The sequence below is a fragment of the Buceros rhinoceros genome, unplaced genomic scaffold, assembly GCF_000710305.1.
Source record: "Buceros rhinoceros silvestris isolate BGI_N320 unplaced genomic scaffold, ASM71030v1 scaffold8732, whole genome shotgun sequence".
NCBI lineage: Eukaryota > Metazoa > Chordata > Aves > Bucerotiformes > Bucerotidae > Buceros > Buceros rhinoceros.
The window spans coordinates 28,061-50,642 of NW_010399442.1; the positions used below are offsets into that span (position 1 = coordinate 28,061).

General features: G+C 40.2%; 1 protein-coding gene across 1 annotated transcript in view; it reads left to right on the forward strand.

Moving 5' to 3' along the window:
• Positions 1–22,582, forward strand: part of LOC104489318 (dihydropyrimidine dehydrogenase [NADP(+)]-like) — a gene marked incomplete at its 5' end in the record, with an annotated part of 65,847 nt that overhangs the window by 6,202 nt on the left and 37,063 nt on the right. The window contains one exon of the mRNA XM_010131466.1: positions 12,909–13,088. Coding sequence (XP_010129768.1) covers positions 12,909–13,088 — 180 coding nt within the window. The remainder of the gene's footprint in view (positions 1–12,908; positions 13,089–22,582) is intronic.

The window sequence follows — 22,582 nt, forward strand, 5'->3', positions numbered from 1 at the left end:
GACAAGCCTGAGAATGGGCACACTTTGGCATTGGCTGGACACGGTGACATTTCTGGTGCGGGCTGTGGCTCAGGGGAGAGAAGAACAAAACCTTTCTGGGCAAAGCTGTCTGTGATACAGAGAAGTTTCCCTAAATAAAAGATGTTGAAGCTAATTCTTCTCTCAACAGTTAAATTGATGAGTGAAGAATAGATTGCTGGACACAGTAGCAGGCCACCAAAATGGTACGAGACAAGATTCGAGGGATGGCTCTTTACGTCCTCAACAATTTCAAGGGGGAAAAAAAAAAATCACTTAAGGCAAAACTGCTTTTCACTTAAGTCCTTTGATTGAGATAAATGTAGTCTCATGTAGAAATAGCAAGTTTTACTCTGTATTCCCAAAGAAACTATATGTGTTCAAATCTTCTCTTGAGTATTCTCACTCCTGTTTGATCTTTGTGGCCATTTTCACTGAAATTTACTGGAAGATAGAAAGTATTTTGCCGTAAGAAGTTTTGAGAAAACAAAAAAGTTAGGCAGAGGAGAGAGCGTGTTTGCATTCCTTCTCTGTAAATGTGATCGTACGTCATGGTTTGAACCCAGCTGCCAACTAAGCACCATACAGCTGCTCACTCATCCCTTTCCTACCCCTGGGACAGGGAGGAGGAGAAAAAAGGTAAAAGTAAAGCCACATGGGTTAAGACAAGGAGAGTTTACCTGAACACGCAAAGAGAAAACAATAGCGATAGTAACAATAAAGCGAGCGATAGTAACAATGCGCTGCTTGCCGCCACACTGTGATGCTAGTTTTTAAGCTGCACACCTTCTGCAGCCCCCCAGTGTGTGTGTGTGTATATATATATACCGGACAAGACATCAGTACAGTATCGAATATGCCATTGGCTGGTTCAGTCCGTCTGTCCTGGTTGTGGAAATTAACACTATCCTAGCTGAACGCAGGACAGCATGCTATGAGCTCACCTTTATTAGACCTCTGAGAATCCACGTGGGACAGTGCTGTTAGGACTGTGTCAGCCACAGGAAAGGCTTTAATTGGCAGTCACACCTTATTAGACATCAGAGAACCCAACCAGGAGATAAGGGAGCTGCTGGAAGCCAGGTATCATTAGCTCCGATGCTCACAGAGCTGCAGACTTAAAAAAGTCTTCAATGGATGCAGTGCTGAATGGCCCTTCTCTGCAGAGCTAAAATTTACAGTGCATGCAGAAACAAAAGAGGGAACAAAGTGCTGTTTGAACATGTCGATATAAAATCAAAAGGGAAACGAATGTGAGAGAGGGAAGAGTTGGGACAGACATACTCAAGCGATCACTTCTGATAAACAGTTCATTATTTTCTGCTTTTTTCATAGCTCAGTCCTAGTTACAGAAACTCAACCTGTTTTCAACTGTCTGTGCTAATAAATAAACTAACTAGAGGACTGGCACACGTGCTCCTTTACGAATGATTGGGATGGAAATTGCTAATCGATAGTGAGAATTTTCTGTGAGAATTCCTTTAATGAAAATTGAAATTTGTCAAACGAAAAAATCTAGGAAGTTTTTTGTTATAGTTGGAATAAATATCAAATTAGAACAGGACGTCATTATTGATTTTTACTTTTATTATCTTGCCACTTTTATGAAAAGTTGCAATATTCAAACCAATACATTGTAAAGTTATGGACTAAGCTCTAAGCTAATAATGCCTTTTGTGCAGTTTTGCAGTGGTTTTACAGTTTATTTGGAGCTGCTTAGGGGATTTATCTATTAGCTTTCCTTTATTTCTGCTCATTTCACCAGCTAGTAAATGAGGTCTGCAGAGATAGGATTGTTATTTCATAAATTTGTAAGAATGAATTCAAGTCATTCCATAACAATTGCTGTTTGTCATTCTTATAATGGATTCTCATGCAAAGTAGGTTCAACTATCACTGAATGGTAATAATTATTTAATAACAATTAGGTCTCAATTGAGCGTTAGCTGAAGCTCTGTCCTCTAGCAGTCACTCCCAGCCTCTGCAGAGGATTTGTTCTAAGTGTTTATACCTGGGGACACTGAGCCTGCTTCTCTTCTTCCTTCTGTCCAGGTGTCTACCATCCTTCCATGGGTCTGGTGACGTAGGGACATTAAGGGCTGAGGAGATGTGAAGAATAATTGCTTTGACAACATATTCTCTCCATTTCTCCCAAGGATCCACAGTATTGCTGTCTTTCCAAAACCCAGTACTGCTGCACCTATTTTTACTGTGGATTCACACTACTGATGTGGATTTGTGCTGCCCCTGCCTCGTAAGAACAAACGCAGATCTGTCTTCCCTGTAGAGAAAACCACATGGTGTGAATTGACCACAAGTGAGTTTTGCAAAGTAAAAGCAGCGTGGACATGACTCTTCCAAAGAGGCTCAGATGTGTTGAAGAAATGGTGGACGAGTTGTTTTACTCAGCTTAGGTTGCTTTCCGACATAAAGCTAGCTCTGCTGTAGACAGAGCTTCCCTCGTGTACCAGCATGGAGGTGACTGGAAATTGAATCTCAAAATGTACTGAGCTCCTTAATGGATATTGAAAATGTAAATAGAAGGAGCGATAAGCACAGTGGAAAATGCTGAGTTTTTTATTTCTTTACTGCCATCTACAATAATTACTTAGGAAATTTCCTGTGTTTTGCTTTAAATTATACTTATTGTAACTGCAGGGGACTTGTTTTCCAAAATGGGAAAACGTAAAACGTTCAGGATTGCAAAGCTCTGCCGTCAGAGAAGTTTTTCTCAGAAACGTTATCCATCAAACAAAGGAAATACGTACGTAAGAAATTTTCCTTTTTGTATCGGAGCAGCTCTGTTGATTTTTCAGTCAGAGGCTGTAGCTGGTGGTGAAAGGAAGAAAGGGAGAGCAGGCGGTGGAGGAGGCTGTGCTCAGGGAAGGCTTGGTCCTGGAGCCACGCTGGCACAGGCGTGCGCTGTCTTGCACCTCTGCTCAGTCTCAGTGCAGCGGTGACTGGAGTTTGGCAACTGATCTGCCGATTTTTCCAGGGGTAGAAGATCTTTTTTCCTGCCCAGAAAGGAGGGAGCAATCCAGGAACATGAGCATAAGGCATTAGGATGCCTTACTGAAGTGTGTGGGTTTTTTTTCCCCTACTATAACACGGGCACATTGACACAGCTTGATTTGGCTAGTGAGAGGTCCTTTTATCCAAGCAATTAGAATGAAAGAAACAAACAGAGAAACCATCTTTCTGAAGCTGGCAGTACTTTTAAAGAAAGGTTTCAACTTCCTTCAGTATCTGTGTTATGTCTGCTTTTCTTGCTGATATTTATTATTGGGACAGAGACAGGTAAAACAATCCCTAAGGAAATGTGGAAGTGGTTTTTTTTTATCTCAGACACGAAGGACTCGGAGGGTCAGAATTATTTTATTCACATGAATCTCACTCTTCAATGGACACAGCAGCTGCTGCACAAGTTCGTACATGCAAGCTGATAAAGGATGAAAGTAATTTTAGCTGAAATAAAATGTGAGAGTACTAGAGGGAAAGACTGACAAGGATGAGGGGTTAATCATTGCAGGTCTGAACTGAGGTTCCAAAATGGAAAAATTGCTTTTCTGTTTGATTTTGAGAGGTCTGCAGCTTTCAAAATTCTGGTCACAGGAGGATGTCCCTCTGTGGATGGTTCTCATTAGAGTTTGACGAAAACTTCTGTGTTTTTCATTGAGAAATCTCATTTAACCAAAGTAGATCTGAGTTCAAGACCCTGCTGCGTCTGATTCAGAGTATCCTGGGATGAAGAATGCTGCAGCTTTACCCTGGATCTGTTATGCATTAACGAACCTGAATATTACCAATGATCAGGAAATTAGTTATTCTGTCAGGGAAATTTAAGGATGGAAAAGTTTTCTCGTTTAAACTGATGACCAGAATTCAAATTTCAATCATTTTGCAACGTATTTTAGTTTTGACCTTTTCATTCCAATTAGCTTGGATTGCAAAACAGAAATTTTCAAGCTAAATCAAGCCATTGCATTCCGTGTTGTCAGAGACCACGTTCCGGCAATTCTGAACCTCTTTTCCACACATTTTGCAGAACAGTTCTTTTCTGATAAGTGTGCTTGCCTAGAACCACTCTCACTTCTGACAATTTCACCTTTCAAAAAATGGAATGATGGACCAGCTCCAGTCGAGGTGGCGTTCCTGCTGCTTAGCTCTCAGAAACCAAAATCTTAAAAACACTGTGAACCCCTGACTAAATGTGTTATGCTACTTGATGACTTTAAACATCACACCACCAGATCTGAGCGACTTAACTGATACCTGCTTTAGAAATATCTTTGGAGGAGCTGGAGGATACAGCTCGTGGAAATGGGTCGAGCAAATCTACATGTACCTAGCACAGCTGCTGATGCTGTACCAGCAGCTGCAGAACTGCTGGGAGAACTGAAGGATTTAATTTTCCGCAACAGTACTTATAAGAGAGAGGCGAGACCTTTGGGTGTTAAAAAATGAAATATGAAGTGATATTCAACATAAATTTAAAGATAGTTATAGGGTTCCTATATGTGATTGGACTGTTTACACAGGAGAGTTAGCTCATCTGCTTTCAAAGATATCTTTTATTCTGTACATCTACAGTACAGTGATACAATTTGCTATAGATGGCTGATTATGAGGCTGTTTCCCACACTCCTCAATGCTCAAGGCATGTAGAATCACATTTGTTTTCTTAGGAAAGATTATCACAATCAGCACTTCTATCAGTGTGTATGCCCACCTACTGCATAAAGGTCCACTTTGTAGTTCCAAGAACTGACAGAATGCTTTAGTGAGATAAGGAAATACAACCATTCCTCTAGGGGTGGTTAAGAGGGGGAAAGAAAAAAAAAAAAAACAATTACCTCAGGGAGCCTTCTGAAAATTCTTGATTTCTTCTGCTTTTCCCCTCAAAGACACGGGATACAAAATTTCATCATTCATAGTCCCTTGATAAGTACCAGTTTCTCACTCCCAAACACCCAGTTTAGCTATTTAGATCAAAGAATCATTAATTGGCAGAGAAGAACTTAAGGGGAGAAAAAATACGTTTGAGTAGGCTAGGAATTAATGCATGGGATAAAATTCCTGAAGGATCCCTTACAGTGCTCTTATCCCCTGCCGTGCCCTCGTCTGATAAGTGGCTAATGCATTCTAGACGTTTTTCTCCTCCTTCATTGTTGGCCAGTGGTGGTTGCCCAAGGTCTATCATCCCACCCCCACCCCCCCCCAAAAAAAGAAACCCCTTGGTATTTCAAAACCTTCAAAAATAATGAGGAGCCCCACCCCCAACAAACAAAAACAAAATAAGGAGTTAAAAATAAGGAATAAGTGAAGAGATCTTCCACAATTTTTTGTGATGATCAGGTTCTTTGTGCCAGCAGGAGTAACCGTCCCTGAGATGCTGGGGAGACTTTTCATTACAGCCTCAGGAAGCTGCTGTGGCTCTTTTTTGCTGCCCAGCTACTGTGTTCTTATTTCCTCACCTATGGTCCCTGCCTTGATGCTCCCTAAATTAAATGTCAGCTCTTCTCTGCTCAACACCATGTCAGCGCTATGTTGTCCAGTTGTAGAGAGGATCTGAGCTGCGCATAAGATAGAGCTGTTACTCCACAAGCCTGTCTTGCATGGTCTGGAGACCTTCTTCTCCCTTTAACTCATTTTGGGCTCCATTACTTACTGGCATTAGCATATACTTCTGATTAGGAGGACACTTTACCTCAAGCTTGAAATACTGAAAACTGAAATACTTCATTACTGATACCTGCACGACATTGGACTATCCGGTTATTTTTTTTAATACAGATTTCTGAAGCCCCATGTGAATGGTGGTCTACCCCACAGAGCCTGGAGTTGTTAGCATCTTTGAATCTTTCTTCTTGCCCCTCAAGTGTCACTGGTAAGCCCTCAGCTCATTAGGACTTCCAGCCTAGGACTCAGTAAAAAAGATTATGCAGGGCTTTTTTACCACTATTCAGACAATTCGTAGATGTAATATTTGAGTCCTTCAAACTGCTTTCTGAAAGCCGTACTAGACTTTGGAACAACTAGTAGTTCATTAGTTCATGTATTTTAGCTAAATTCTCATGTTTTAAAAAGGGTATCAGCTATCATCCAAATCAGTTTCGCATCTTGATACAGTATCAGAAGCCTTGTTAAGTAACATCCCATCTGCTAACCTGTATCTCTAGAGTCACTTAAGGAGATAATGTGAATGAATCAAATCATTCCATCTGTACTGTATCAATATTTGGGAAGCTTTTTCTTACTTACAAATTTGTGCTTGAAAACAAAGAATCTCTTTTTTTTTTTCTTTTTTTCCAGAGGGTGCATGACATTATCTGATAATCCACTTTCCCTAATGTTCTTAATCCTACAGCCCTCTAGCAAAAGTAATAATTGCTGATAGAAAGGATAATTTAGGCTACACATTTAATGTACTGGTAAGTTCAACGAGACATGAGGAGAAACCGTCATTATACAGGCAGCCTTTCCATGGGTATTGGCATGCTGAAGATTGTAAGTACGGAAACCTCTCTCAAAGGAGGTTTTCTTTGTCTGCTTACTCTCACATCACGGCTCTTGCCACATTATTATGAGTACTGTGTCAGACAACCAACGTTGCAGGTACCGCTTTTTACTTTGTAGATCTGGGCACATCTAAATCATTGTGCAGCGTCTAAGAAACATACATTTTCATTTCCATAGGCAAGAGCTATGCAGCATATAGATTGCGTGGCACAGAGAGGTCTCCCTTTAGTTGAGTCAATTTTTACTAGTTGCTTTTGAGAATAAATAGTAAATTGTATGTATACCTTACCCAGCTTATAATCATGCTCTTGCCCACTGCATAAAATGAATTTTCTTAAGGTAGTCGATTCACATCAGTAACTAGATAGGCACAAATAGAATCATTCCTGACCCAGCTTGCATTCATTTACAACTTCAGTCTTTTTCCACCAGAATCATAATCAATAGACATTAATCAAAAAAGCAGTAGCCTCAACTATACATTGAAAAACAGCTTAGAGTCATTCATAAATGTTTCTCTAACAGGAAGGTGGATTTATGTCTTCAATACTGACCAGGAAGAATTTTTAATAGAAAAAGCAAGCTTCTATAAAAAGACGATAAATAGTGCTAAAATTGAAAATATATTATAATATAATATCAAACCAGTAAATCTTTTGCTTAACATTTGGGCATATCAGTAAAAATATTTCAAAGGAAGCTAACCAAATTAATGGAAAAGCAAAATTGTTAATCCATTTTGAACCTCTCACAGGTATCTCAAAGGAATAATAGTTGTTTATCCCCTCGCTATGGTAAGAATATTAGACACTCTGAAGTCAAAGGCCAGTTTCCTAATCGGATGGCATTTTGAGAGCTGTTTTATTTAGAGATCCATGCAGTTTAGAACCAAAGCTGAAATAAGTCTCCGTCTTCTGGGGAAGCAAGATGGCATTCTGCTAAATGCTGGAATTTTATCATTTGAAGGGGGAAAAAAAGGCAAAAAGAAAGCAGCCAGTGAGACCTAAGAATATAAAAGCATTTGAGATCTCAGAAGGAGTTTAAATCAATGCACTGCCACAGTTACAGCACAGATGAAAGCGCCTGCTGTCTCAATTGCCAGGAAACTACTTAGAAACTCTCACTTTGATTTTTTTTTTTTTTTTGGTAGTCCGTTACATTACCACTAAATGCAATATATGGGGACATCACTGCTTTGATGTTGTACAGCTACAACAAATGGAAACTAATATGGTAGAACAGTCAAGCCATGTGATTTGCGTTTGTATATACAAATATATTCCCTTCAATCTTCTTCTAGACTGTGTATCACTGCCACCCATCTGCCTGCTTGCTGTTACTTCTGTTTTCATAGAAAAGGCAATTATTTTAGATCCGCATTCTGAAGAGAGAAACTTATATTTCAGAGGGGTGTAAAAATTAATGTTTTCTCCAAGGTATTGTCTCCTACCACAAATTCACTGTTGGCAAAGGGTTTTAATTGTGCTTTGAGACAATTTTGAATAGGAGCACGACTGCTGCCAGACATTGCAGATTCTTGTTCGCGCAAATCTAGTCACACCAAGAATACTTAACACTTCTTGTAAAGCAACGTGTTATTTAAACAGGCTAGATTCTTTGACCTGCTCCAGCCTTTTTCAGTGAACTAGCAGTATATGAGATTATAGACCCACTACCTCTTGTTAGCTGAAAGTAGTGTAGGAAAGAACTGCTACGAACACGTCTAGATCTGCCTCTCCTGAAATCCCTGCTGTCGATGGAATAGAAAATGCAGGTGGGGACTGGGGTCTATTTTTGGCACCATATTCCCCACCATCACCCGTCCAGCTAAGATTTCGCCATATAACAATGAGTTTATGTAAAAACTGAAGATCGCGGGTAGAGAGAGTGGACAGCGTACTGCCTGAAGAGGAGTGCATTGTTTCCTCTTTCTAGTGATACAGAAAATCTTTTCTTCTTTGCAACACCCAACAATAGGAAAATGCAAGGGCAACACCGACTTCAGTGGGTTCAGTGGGCGATCTGGCTGGAAATGCCTCAGCCACGTTGTCCGTGTTCTGCACGGGTGGCACAGATTTTCCACACAGTCCCCCAGGATATGCCAAAGTTTGGACACGAACCACACCAATTTTTGCAGGGAGTGAAACAAAAATAAAATGCAATGTCTGGGTGTTTTGCCATTTGCTCCTAGAGGCTTATCCTGTGGACTAAACCCGGAAGGTCTTAGACAGAGCTCTAAGTAAACAGTATGGGGGACTTGCCTTGGTAAAGACTTCAGAAACTGGCATTTCCTTGTTGCATAGTGATTCTGCTAAAAGCAAAGGCATTTGCAATGTTTTATAACTGATGTGGTAGTACCTGTCACCAGTGATGAACTTTTTCTTCAAAGTATTTAAATTTAAAGTTTCAGATTGATGTGAATGATTAATAAAAATCATGTAACCTGTAAAATTCTTTTAACACAATAATAATGTCCTGACAATTTTCTCTAGTTCCTAAAGTAAGATTTGCAATGGCTTTAGATTCTTTGATAAAGTTAGACTCAGTATTTATGTTTATTTAGTAACAGAGCAGACAGGTCATTTCTTATGCAAGACATCAGCAGGGACCTTTGCACGCCTCTCCCATAAGTACATTTTGCAGAGCAGTTTTACTTAGAGCCTTAGCCTGTGATTCATTTCACATCCCCATTCCCCAATGAGATCATTTGGTGTATGTTTGATTTACCAGCAGCAAAGCAGGCATTATGCCTTTTTTTTTTATCTCAGACATGTCTGTATAGATTAGAATTGTAACCTACAGTTGCAACTTATACTGAACAGTTTTAGATTTCAGAATATGGAGAGCATGATATAATTGATCATACACAGCATGTTGGCCGGCTTGTCTCCTTTGGGACATAAGGGGCGATCACTGGAGTCTGGATCAGGGGGAAAGGAGAGGAGGTCAGATGGTAAAAATGAAATTATAGCAGTTCTACTGCCCAGGCAGAGGCAGGCAATGCTGTAAAACCAAGCTTGTACAAAATTGTCTTCCTGTGTATCAGTGCAATACGATATAATATATAATATTATATATAATATACATTACTTTTCTAAGCAAGAAATATGTAGCATCTTTCTAGGCCATGTTCTAGTCCAAAGCTAAACACAAGCAAGACAGGAGGACAGCAACTGTCAGCAGGACAGCTAACAGCTTCGTTGTGTTCTGGACCTCCCTTTGTCCCATAGGTTGCTCACAGGGCCTGTCTCATCTTCCAAAGAAGAAAAAACTACTTTCTATGTCAATATTTCAGGTGAAAGCCTGGGTTAGTGAACAGTCGAATGTTAATTTACTCGTAAAACAATTTCACTTGCATTATTTAGGCTCCAGGGATATCAAAGAGGTGCCATCTCTGCCGTGCGAAGTCCCAGCACTACTGCCTGCCAGAACCTAGACTGATAAACCACGTGAGCAACCAATCTGCACTTGCCCTGTTCCTTATTCTTGTCCATAAGAGCTTCTGTTGGCCACAGACTACAGACTGCTGGTCTGGCACAATCTGACGATGTGTATGTTCTTGGTTGTGAAGTTACATTTTTGTTCAGGCTTTTACTTCAGGGTCTAAAGGGAAGCGCGTTTTGCTATGTTTGATTGGTAAGAGCGGGATGCTGAGGAGAGTGGCTGAGCAGGCAGGGCTGGTTGTAGTTCAGCCTCGTGCTGTTGCTCCCATCACTATGCAAGGTGTGGACAACAGCTGCTTCAGCAGCACCCTGCTCGCTTTTCTCTCCAGCTGAGGTGATTTAATAAGACATTAAATGAGAGGTGGTAGCAACCCAAAGGTAGTTCCGTTTTAAATATGGCCGTAGTTGGTCTGCTGTTCCTGCCCTTCGTGCCTGTGAAATAAGATACCAGCAAAAGAAGGGGCCCAACGTTTAGCTTTGCAAGGGAGGAGAAGCATGGCTGTTCCCAGTGCAAGCAGCAGGAGAGAAGTGGGGGCGTTAATGATGTGTGGAGGCAGGTCGGTTCAGTTCTTCTGCAATTTTTCCGGATGTGTGAATTTGAGTCTTCACCTGGTCTATTGCCCTGCCACTTCTCTTGTGCTGAAAAGAGGGCACTGTGTCATTTAAAGTGGTGATTCAGAGGCAGCCAGGTATGATGCTAAAAACCTCTCTCTGTGGTGTAGAAATTGTCATGGCTGATGGGTCAGGCTGACCTTTATCTTGACTTTGTTCACCACCTTTTAAAATGCAGCAAAGGCTTCTACATTGATTCATGGCAGATACTGTAAGCCTAAAACACAAATCTCACCATCTGATGCGTGCAACATAAGAAATTTTGAAGCTCAAAATGTTTCAGGATTTGTCAAAAACTGGAGAAACTATTTCTGTTGGGTTTGTATGTGTTAATGTTTGAAGCTCTCTAGGAAAGGCCCAGAAGCATAGGCACTTGCTTTTATCGGAGTGAAATCAATGGAAGGCATGTCTTTGGTTAATTATCTGCACCACTGGGCACCAGAGTCATAAGGTTCCTAAAGGAGAGGAGGATCATCTGAAACTACTTGCTAATTCTGTTTCTAAGTCTTTCTTTACAGATAACTTTTTTCTTTAGTGCAGAGATTTACATTTTTCTTTAAAAATTGCATTTTGCCTTTGGTTCTGGAACCTACTTGGCTTTCGAGGGAAGGCAAACGGTGCACTGCACGTAGACTCACAGGGATCACATGATAATCATCTTTTGCACATTTTTGTATTATTGCAGTGCGTAACACTGTGCCACAAGATGGAAAACAGTAAAAGCCTCTTTATTTATAAGGTTATTACAGGTACCCTCCAGTGTATCTCATGTGTATACGTCCTGTCAAAATATTTCAGGGTTTTGACAACAGTGCCTGAACTTGTTTCAAGTGACATGACATGGCTTTTAACTGTATGGTTTTTTACAGTTTTATTATTTTCAAGAATAGCTAATAAAAGTCTTACCCCTGCATTAAAAAAATAGAAAATCCCTTGGTGAACAAAAAGGTTTAAATAAGCATCTGTTGAGGTTCACAGTTAAATAACCTGTACGCAAAATCATTATGATGTTCTCTATAATTGCTCTGGAAAAAAAAAAAAAGTCTTGAAGTCTGTGGAAGGCGTAACAGAGCTAATTAATGCCCACACTATTTCTCCAGAGAAACAGATTTTGTGTAATGTAAATGCATTGCATAGAAAACATTCTTGTGCTTATTTTGTAGTTTGCCCTTATTTTTATCTTGTTCAGCTGTAGTGTGTGGTATTTTACAATGTGATGTGGCCCTGTCTTAAGAATTGCAAGTTATATTATCGTTTCTGAAATGTGAAAAACATTTCTATATTTCCTGTATTTTTTAAATGTCGGTGTCAGTTGTGAACCACGGTGTGTTTTCATGTCCAAGGAGCGTGGATGTGTTTGCGCTCACGCACACATTCACGCTCTAACATAGGTGGCTATTTCATTGTTGTGTTCGTTATGCGGGTATGTAAGCGTAGGTATTATCAGGTGCGTTCTTTTTAGTTTTTAGAATAAAAGCTGAATTAGAGGCTGAAATCACTGACACATCTGGTATTTCAGAGCATTTCCAGGGACTGACAACCAACCCTACATCTCGTCACTGATGGATGATTAGAGTTTAGCTAACGAGAAGGTGTTCAGAGAAGAGTCAGAGAATTTTTATTTCCTTGTCAGTTTGGTTGGAAGTCTCTCAGGGTTTAAATCTGAGTTGATATCCACAACGTGGTCCAGGCGAATCCAAGTTAATGGTCAGACTATCCACTGCTGTCAGTAGTTTTGTATTTACATGTTAAGCTCAGCAGATCAGGGATCGTTGCTTTATATGTTTATAAAGCTAGATTGCAATCTGTGTTTCTAAAGCTCCTCTAGTTGACCCTTCTCTGATCCTGGAGGTTGGACACAACAATGGTTAGAGATGCCTTGCATTCTCAGCGAGTCTGTGGTCCTGTGATTTGCTTTACTGGGACCTAGCTGGATATGTCTGTGCTTCCCGAACAGAGCAGGCTAGGGAATACCACTGTCTGTCTGTAGGCAGAGGTCTGAGCATAGCTGGTGGATCGACGGTGTGCTTGGAAGTGTCCCAGAAGGCACATTTGAGGCTGGGCTTGCAGGCTTACTTCTGAGCAGCCTTCAGACAACCTAGGCATAACTAGTGTTGTTGAGTCCCTTTTTTTCTGAACTGCAGTGGTGGTATCATGACATAGGATTAAGCAGCCAATTAATATCCTGAATTCTTGTAGTTCCTTCGCAGTGAAGTTGCAGGAAGGGTCATCTGATAATCAGCAAGTCCAAAGAGCTCACTAATTCTGTATGCTCCTCTGCCAGGAGGTTGTTGATAATGGACTTACATTTCGTAGGTGTGCAGTGCAATCCAGAATCAAGATTTCACCGTTATTGATGACTACTGCACAGGACTGCAAGCTCTTCTTTACCTGAAAAGCATTGAGGAACTTGAGGACTGGAATGGACAGAGTCCTGCAACCATGCGCCATCAGAAAGGAAAACCAGTACCGAGAATTGCTGATATGATGGGAAAGGTATGTTGTTTCATTGCCATTCCTGTCTAATGACACTGTGTCTTGGCTTTGAATGCAGTTCCATAATCGTTGTATGCGCTTTCTGCTACTTACCTTGGTTAACCACTGCTGCTGTCACAATTAGTCCATGAAGTCTTTTTTCTTCTGAATATTAACAAATATCTGAAGGCAGTTTAAGAAGACAAACTTGAAATTATTTGGAATTAAAAGCCTTTTTACTATAAATGTGATCTCTCCACTTGATTTGTAACATCATGTCTTTAAAAAAAGTGTAGGATTTAAAGTTACAAACTCATTGGAACAAATTCTGGAACTGCTTGTTTTAACAAAACCCATCTTGATTCAAATTGAGACTAATATTGTGCCAGAAGTTCCTGGGTGTTCCAGACAGGGCGCAACATTCAGGAGACATGAAAGCCCCCTAGCACTGGACCTGACGAGATGAAACAGCTTGTCACAAACCAGCTGTTAGTTGAAGCGCTAGATCAGGTAGGAGTGGCCCTTCAATCACCGTACGTAAGCATCTCATGGCCTTTCAGGTGTGCTGACTCCCACACCCTCTGCAAGGCAGGGAAGTTCCAGGTAAGGAACAGTGATGCTGAATAATTCAATAGATTCTGAAAGATTATTTAAACCTTGAAAGTCTGTAGTGAAATAGGAGTGTAAACTGTGGTCTCTCTGAAATCCTAACCTCTGGGCTGTCGTTCCTCTCTGGTCTACTAGTTCACTGTTACAAAAGCATCTTTGGAGATTTTTTACCAGACGCAGAGGGCTGGAGCCGACCCACTACTGCTCACCCCTCCACCAGGGCACCAGCTGATCCATGCTGAGAGGCAGGGAGGTGTAACTGGCTTCCTCCTGCTGCCCTGCTGCCTACTGCTCTAAGCAAAATACCTGCACAGCAGGGAGGCTGAGCTTTTGTTTCTGGTTACTAGAGGGGATTGCTTTGAAGACTGATTTCAGTTATACATCATGCCTATTGATTATCCTTCCAAACATCTGATATAACACTGTTGAAAATGTTGTAAGAAGTAAAGAATTACAAAAGAATAGGATTTGAAGTGTCAAATGCCTCCAAATCTCTGCTTACCATTGCTGATGACTGGAGTTGGATTTAGCAGGAGATTAGAGACTCCTGTATTGTTGTTGTTCTCTGTGGAGCTCTGAAAATTATAACATTACCTTCCCGGAGAAAAGACAATCCTGTTTCTAAAGCTCTGGATAATACGCCGCTTAAAAATAAAACAAGATATAAGCAGTTTCATTTTCATCTGTTTATGTTAAGCAGTTAAACCAGGCTCAAAGGGTTACATCTAAACTTCCCTCTTTTAACACCTGTAGAAACATACACGGCATTTATTTCCAACTCATGTAACAGCTTTGTTGTAATTCTCTAAAGCTGCATTCACTGTTCTATCTTTGTATTACCTTTACGTTTTACTAAAAAGACAACCATTGTCAAAGATGTTTCTCATGTCCTTTTGGATGAGAGAAGAAAATATAATTCTTAGTCTTTTCTGCTTGTCACTACATGAATAATTAACTTTTAAAAGGTAAGCGTGAAAAGGCGCTTTAAGGAATCATTTAATAATTCAAAGGAATCTTAACCTGAAACAGGTCACATGAAAAAGAATGAAAAACAAAACCCTGTGTAATCTTGTCTGGCTGGCTCTGTTAGTCAGTGAAAAGGAACGAGGCATACAGAATAAAACCGATCGTGTGTCTGATTGCCCTTAGCACTGAATTATGTCATTGGGTCATTGCTGCTAAATAATAACATAGAAAGTTAATCAGGCCGCATCCTTGGTGAGGTAGTGATCTATTTTAGGCATGAGCTCAGGATGGCTGTTTGTCCAGGAATGAACGTTCAAGGGAAAAGGAAGAAAAATAATACAGCACGAGTAAAAGGAAATACCGTGATAAATGATCCTACTAGGGGCAATCAAACACAAAGGCTTGATATCATTAATATTTATGATATCATAATTAGCAAGACTGTGACTAAGCAGTGTTATTAGTGTAACTAATTATGTTATCATAAACTAAGTTTGCCGTATTATAGGAATCAGTATTCTTACCTTCAAAAATTATTAACAATATTGGATTTCATGTACTTGTGTCTAGTAAATTTAGTTAAGTACTGTAGTTTCATCTAGACGGAAACACAAATATCTAGCTTGCTAACACACACTTCTGATTCTCTTTCTAAAAATAAATTCACTAAAAAGCATGTCCTTACTCGCTCTTCGGAGAAGAAAAGATGGCCTGTTGATGCGATGTGTATGTTCTCATCGATTAAAGTAATTTGTAGGAATGTGTATGTTTCACGTGGAGTAAAACATGACAGCCAAAATCCCACATTACAGTTCTAAAAACTTGTAAGAATGTCTCCAAGTTTGTCTTGGTATTACTGTGCGATAAAATGCAGTTTCTTTAGTAAGACCTTGTGAGCAGCTAAAGAGCAAATACTAATGGACTTCTGTGTAACAAAAAAAAAAAAGAGAAGAAGGAAAGATGCTGATTTCGATATGTTGCATTTATTTTTGGTGCAGTAAATGTGAAAATATAATCCTTCATTTTGTTACAAATTTCTATTAATTTTCACATAGAATCACAGGGATAAGAAGTTCAGGCAATTGACAACTTAATGAGAAGGAGCTGAGGGACAAGAATTTTTTTCAGTAACATCCAAAACCACTTGCCTTCTGATTGTATACAAATTCATTGAGCCTCTCCCAGTTTTGAATAGATTACAGAGTTAGGACTGGTCCTATTCCCAGCTAAGCATGTTCATAGTAGTATCTATTTTGATTCACAGTGGAATATTGAATGTTAATGTCCGTATTTTTATACAGCAGTGCACTGTTCTTTTGATAATTCATTTTCTGCCGTGCTTTCAGCATCAAACAGGCGCTGAGTGCAGAGTGTTGCCACAGGAAAGTGACACAGTAGAGTTTTGTCATGAAATATTGTAGTATTTGACGACTAAACTAAAAGATAAATACTTCCTTCGAAATGGTACACCTGACATCAAACTGAAGCTGCCATGCCATGTAGTCACCAGATCAATGACGAACTGAACAGTTACCTCTGTCAGTTGTTACATTTATCACAATAATTTCCTTCCTAAACAGAAAGAATACTAAAAATACTGAGCTAAAGAGTGCAATATAATAACCAGTGTAATAGCAAACATATCAATTTTGGCTGAAAAAGAGAATCATGTTGATTAGTACCTGTTCATGCTTCTGCATTAATACAGCTAATACTTTTATCGGATAATTTATAGCCCTTACCATACAGGAAGCATCATAGCACTGGAAAATATTTGGAAAACTTGAGTGCAATTTTTGTTTTTCAGTGTTACAGAATGTGTTTTTTGGTATATGGACCCTAAATTTATCACCTTTAGCCAGCTGGTAGATATTTTCCGACAGTCTTTTCAGCACTAGCTTTTTTCCCTTTTGCTATCGCAGCAGTTGCTGCTGGAGTCAATACTTGCCGTTGCCCAAGATACAACCTGTGGTACTACACTACCTGTAATAGCAGCAAGATTCCCCCTTAGAAATGCTAACGTCAGTCGTGGCTTCCAGTCACCAGGTGATGCTGTTCTCCATGACTCTGCCAACTTTACTAATTCTGCCCTGTGTTTGTAGGGAATCCACATCCGCCTCAAAGACAGTCCTAGCACAGATGTTGCAGCAGACTAGTGAAGGTGGACAAAGTCAGTCTTCTGAGTCTTCTTCCTCATTGCTTTTTGATGGCTTATTTAGTTGTGGGGTTTTTTTCTGTGGGAGGGCCTGAAATTTAAAGCCTTGTGACAAATGACTGTCTGATATTAATATCACCTCTGAATCACCTTTCCATTAAATGCATGGAATAAAACTTGTCAGCTAGTCTCAGCTATCATCTCAGCTTGCAGATCTTGACACTGAGATGAGAGAATGGCAAGGTAATGATGACACCACGCTGCTTCATGCTGACTCCCTCAAGGAAGAACTTGTGTAAAAGCACGCTTACCTCAGCATGAAATTAGGACTGAGATCAAGTACGTGATGCAATCAGGCAGACAGTAAGAGCATGCTCTTACAAAGCAAAGTTATAAAGGGGGCTGCAGAAGAGAGAAGGAGCACAGGTAGTATCTTTATAATCCAAAATTAACAGAATTATGTTTTAAAATGCAATTCCTGAGTTTCTCAGGAAGATACATGACCAAGAGCGATAAAGGTAACTCGGTTCTCACCAGGTATCTGGATAAGGTACAGTATTCCCCAGAGGTGCAATTTGATCTCCTGTGTGTAGTAACTATCTCACCTTGTCTGTTTGTTACAGGACTTTTTAATAGTTGCTCGCTGATCTTACTTCAGAGAGCTGAAGTGATCATGCTCCAGAAATGCACTGGTGTCAGCTGGTGGTCACAGAAGTGGCGTAGTGTTTTTCTGTGTAAACTTCCACTTAATGTCAGCTATAAAAATTATACTTAATGCAGTGGCCTCTATATGTGCCAGGTAGCTTAACGTTAAAAATACGGCAGTGTATTCAGTTGGTAGGTGTGGGCTTATAGGAAGAGTTGCATATATATGGATGTTTCATACATTGCTTTCAACACCAGAAGTTTTGCAAAACTTTGTCTGATCCTGTCTAAAGGTTCAAAAATTAAAAAGAAGAAAAAAGTGGTAATACAAGCATCTTGATTCCAGAAATATCCAAAACCCAGAACAAACTGGTTTTCATAGGGAACCCTCCTTAACTGTTAAGGTTGTGCTGTATTGCAAATGGTAAAACCATATATGATAAAAATATGTTTATAGGAGGTGGTTTTCTCCAACAGACTGGTGAGAGAGAATGATCCCAAACATGCAGAGTGTATGAACTTCGGTGAAAATTCTCATTGCCTTAAATTTATGAGTGCTGATTTTGTTCTCTGAATGCATGGACTTCCTGTTAAGACTGAAATACGCACTTGCTTCAAATGTCTGTGGGTACTAAAAGTTGAGTCTTGTGAACAGTACAAACCTGTCAAATTCTAACTTGATTGCAGTCAAATCTAAATAGCAATTAGCGTGACAGAGAAAATACCTTGCTGTAGCCTTGATATTTCATGCAAAATATTAAATTAGCTCTCCTATTAAATAAATACATAAAATGTGAACTCCCAGCCGTGCAAGGACACTGTTGTAACGCATGCACCATGTTCTGGGTGCCTTCAGATTCTTCAAGACCTCTCACTGCCTTCACTGAGCAGAGGTTTTCACCCTTCGTTTGTGGAAGCTCTCCTTGTTGTTCAGGAAGGCAAGTTTGTCCAGTGTGGTGAAGAACTGTCCCCTTGTTTCCAGCACTGCGTAAAGAAGTACAAACAGAAGGTATCTGTGGCCATGTCCAGAAGTACAGACCATCTCATCATACAGTGGGGTGGAGATTGCAATAAAAAATGAACATTGATGAAGAAACCCTTTTCCCCGTATTGCCATGACCGGTTCTGAAGAACAACTGAGGCGAGGGGGTGAATTTTAGGCTGTTTGATCCTTTTTGCCATTAGCTAAGGCTTGCACCTGAAATACAGCTCTCACCAGACAAGTGTAAGCCAGTACTGAGCAAGAAACCTCTTGGTTTAGGATATTATAGGAACTGTGCATCAACACACTCAGGGACTGCTGCTGCGTGTGCTTGTTGGGTTGACCAAAAATACGGCTCTGCTAAAATAAATCAGGACCAGCATCTGCAGGCAGATGAGGAAGGAAGTGCTTTCCTTCTGCTTCTCCCTCTCAGTCTTTCACCTCTTCCTCTGATGTGATGAAAGGTCTCCACAGGCGTGGCTCCAGGTGGGAGCCTAATGGTCCCTCTGTGGAGTATCACCAGTAGCTCTGCACCCCTCTATGCGGGTCACGCTTACCAGGTTTGCTGCCGTTGGTGACCCTCCCAGCGTCTGCAGGCCAAAAGCAGTTACGAGCAATCCCTGGTCTGACCGATTTGTAGAAAAAAGGACCTCTCTAACATTATTTTTTTCCCCCTAACTGGTCTATTATGGAAGTTTATGTTGTGATTATCTGCAGTGCTGTTTCTCACGGAGACTGCAGGTTGTTACATAAAATGTATCTTTCCTAATGGTGAAGCCATTTGCAGTAGAAATGGATAAAACAAAAGGAACTAGGATTATTAAGGTGAATTTAAAGTAGTTTAATCTTTGTGGGTTTTATATGTACTGTATGCTAAATTTGCTTTGAGCGCTGGGTTTAAAGTTCCACATTCACAGCCAGTAAGTGTGGCTATTAAGAAACAACGTATTCGTGTTAACTCCTTGGCGGTGGCGGTTTTAGCGCCTTCGCTGCTGGCAACGGACATCAAGCCAGGAAAATCCAACTCCCAATGCGAAAGGATTTAAAAAAAAAATCCAGGCACTGCCAAAAATACATAATTCTTTTTTTGTACTCTGCAGTTTGTTTTACTTAGGGAAACGGCCTGGTCATACCCTGCAGCATGCATTCATTACAGTGATCTTTGACTGGCAGATGCAGAGTAATAAGATGCATATTTTAGTGCTTATTATAATACCCTGTCCAAAAACAACTTGACAAATTTGTGATTTCGACAGTATCTCATTTTGCTGGCTGCAGTGCTCTGTGATTGCCTGGTCCACGTGGCTTCCAGATTATGCATACCACCAATACTGCTCATTAAAATGGCCACAGTTCACCAGTTTCGGTAGCTTGGAACGAACTTGGAATGAATTATTATACAACAAAGAGGCTGCTGTCATGCAGAACAAAAGACAAGCAAAAGAGAGCTTTGGCTTAATGAGGCTAAGTGAGTGTCTCCCCTGCATCACCAGCTACTTGACGGCCTTTGAGCATGGATTTTTTTCTCTACAGGCCAAAACCTTTGGTCTATTATTTTGTGTTTATGCACCTTGAGGCTAATATACATTTTAATATGCTGCACATGGAGAAAAAAATCAGCCATTAGATTAGAACATGTGCACTCCCTGTTAAGTTAATGACAGCCGAACATAGAGATAAATTTAGGTTTTCATATTTAATTATAGCACAGCGCAGTACGTTTAGCAAGGATAAATTGCACTATTATTATGCTTCAATTTTTTTGGACATCTTTTCATATTAACCATGCGCGCTTACCCCCACTTCCTCCCCAGTGTCACACATAATGTCTCTGTGCATCATCCTTCTCTAACACCATTAATTTTTTATTCTGTACAGTTGTATATGTATTGTTGTATTTGTTACTTAGGGTTAGCTTGCTAGTTGGATAAAATCATCCCAAACAGCCCTTGCGTTAGGTGATCTACATAAGCAATAAGGACATAAAAAGAAGCGGCCTGTACGAGCAGCCGTGGCTTCTCACGTCCGCTCCCAGAGCAGGGGTTCCCAGCCCTGCTTCCCTGGGTGCGTTCAGCGCAGGGTGCGCTGTCTGCAGCCGGAGAGTGGGAGCCCCTTTCTAAGCAGCGGCATTGGAAGAGCCAGACAAATAATGCATGGAAGATTAAATGAATTCTACAGGATTTTGTAGTTGGGTACTACTACTATGGTCAATGGTGGTGTTAATGTAAAATGTCTCTATTCTGAAGAACGTAGCTTTGTTTTATTGTCTAGGAACTAAAACAGAACTAACGTTGATAGGTGGCGGGTGCTGTTTGTTGGGACTTTGCACATGCATTATCTCTGTCGGAGCTGTTGCTCCAAGAATAGCATTAGGAATTAAGCCAGACCTGAGCTTTATAGAAGACAATATGAATTTAAACACAGAGGCAAGCTGGCATGCAGTTCAACCTTTGCATGTCCTTATCAAGTTTTAATGGGAATATTTAACAATTTCCGTTCTGCCATGGATTTGTTGGTGATGTTGGACTATTTGTTACTATATGAGAGAGGTTTTAGATTTGCTTTCAGCTCTGAGCTGAGCTATTCGGGTAGCTGTGGTTTGTGAAAAATATGTTTGCATGCTTCACAAAATTAAGGAAATACTGCTATTTTCCAAGGTGGATTAGAGCAGGTAATAACTCATAGGAAGAAGATTTTCCTTCTCCCGCTGTGTGTATAAGCAAGTAGAAGATATTATGCTACAGGCTTATTCCTAGATTATTCCTTATTGGATAGTTGTTTCGTGACAAAAGACACTGTGGCTTGATGACCAGAGGGTCATGACAAGAATAATAATCACCATATGAAAGGGTGTCTGGATCTTGGTGATAAAGCATTCCTCATCGCAATCAGTCAGCACTTGCTGGTGCAAGAGTTTTCCTCAATGGCAGAGATCAGCTTTTTCATATTCATTGAGAGCAAATCAGTCTCTCTCCCTCTCCCTCCCCTTCTTCTCCCTCTTTCTCTAACCTTCAGTTCTGTACCAGCTTTTATTGCCAAAGAGATTTTTCTTTGTCAGGTGAATATCACAGGGTTTGGGGATGTTTAGGACACAGTATTTGTGGGATTGGTATTAGCTGCAGAGCCTTATTCATTGTGTCCTCACTGAGTAAAGCCCTGGTGAATGATAGTTAACTGTCTACAGTTCAAACACAAGAAAATATGTTAGCAATTAATTTATGTGTGCAAAACTCTTCTCCCTAATTTTGTAAGAGCAGACATGGATGCAAATTGCATGCATGAAAGCAAGGTTGTGCCTTTCCAAACGGAAGCTATAATTATTAGTCTGAGAATCTGAATATACGAAATTCTTCCTCTAGAATCTACCCTTATTGAGCAAAGCCATTTATTAACAATACTGTGTATTTCTAAGCAGTACGGCTAACCATCTTTTTATTCGTTAAGCGCTGGTAGAATGCCTGATATTATAGGAGATGTGGTCTTACGGAGTTGCAGGCTATATCCTACAGACATCCAGATGGCTTAGTAACATCTATGCAATCAGAAATGTCTCTTCTGTATCTACAGGTAGCTATTATTAGTATAACCTACTTTTATTTCTGTGTTCCCATTTTGTTTATGGTACTAGTCACAGATACACTTGCTAATATGCCTGTAAAAACCTGGGCTTTTAGCTTCTGAAAGCATCATTGTTCCTTTGAACGTCTCATCTAAAAAGCTGTTTACTTGGGTAGCAAGGTGCTCTGTGCAGAGCAAGTGCAAAACAAAGTCCACGGTATTGGTCGCAGACAGCACTCTAAGTGTTCATTTTCAGACTCTTTTCCAAAAATTGTGCCACTTTTGAGAGGATTTTTAACTACATCTCTTCATTCTCTTACGAACAGATTTAGCCTTTAAGCACAGCCGTAAATGTAGTGACATGCACAGATGTACAAGAAATCTAGGAGGAGTGATTTATGGGGAGAGGCTAAATAAGCTAAAACTCTTAAGTGTCCATATGTCCTGCCTAAATGATGCGTGTAAACATACGAGGTGGAGAACTCAGTGGTCTACAAATATTTGAAGTTTGCAATCAGTTGAGAGAGGGAGATTTTATGATGTAGAGTGAGAACTCAACCAAGACTGATTAGTTGAATTGCAAAAAAAAAAAAAAAAAAA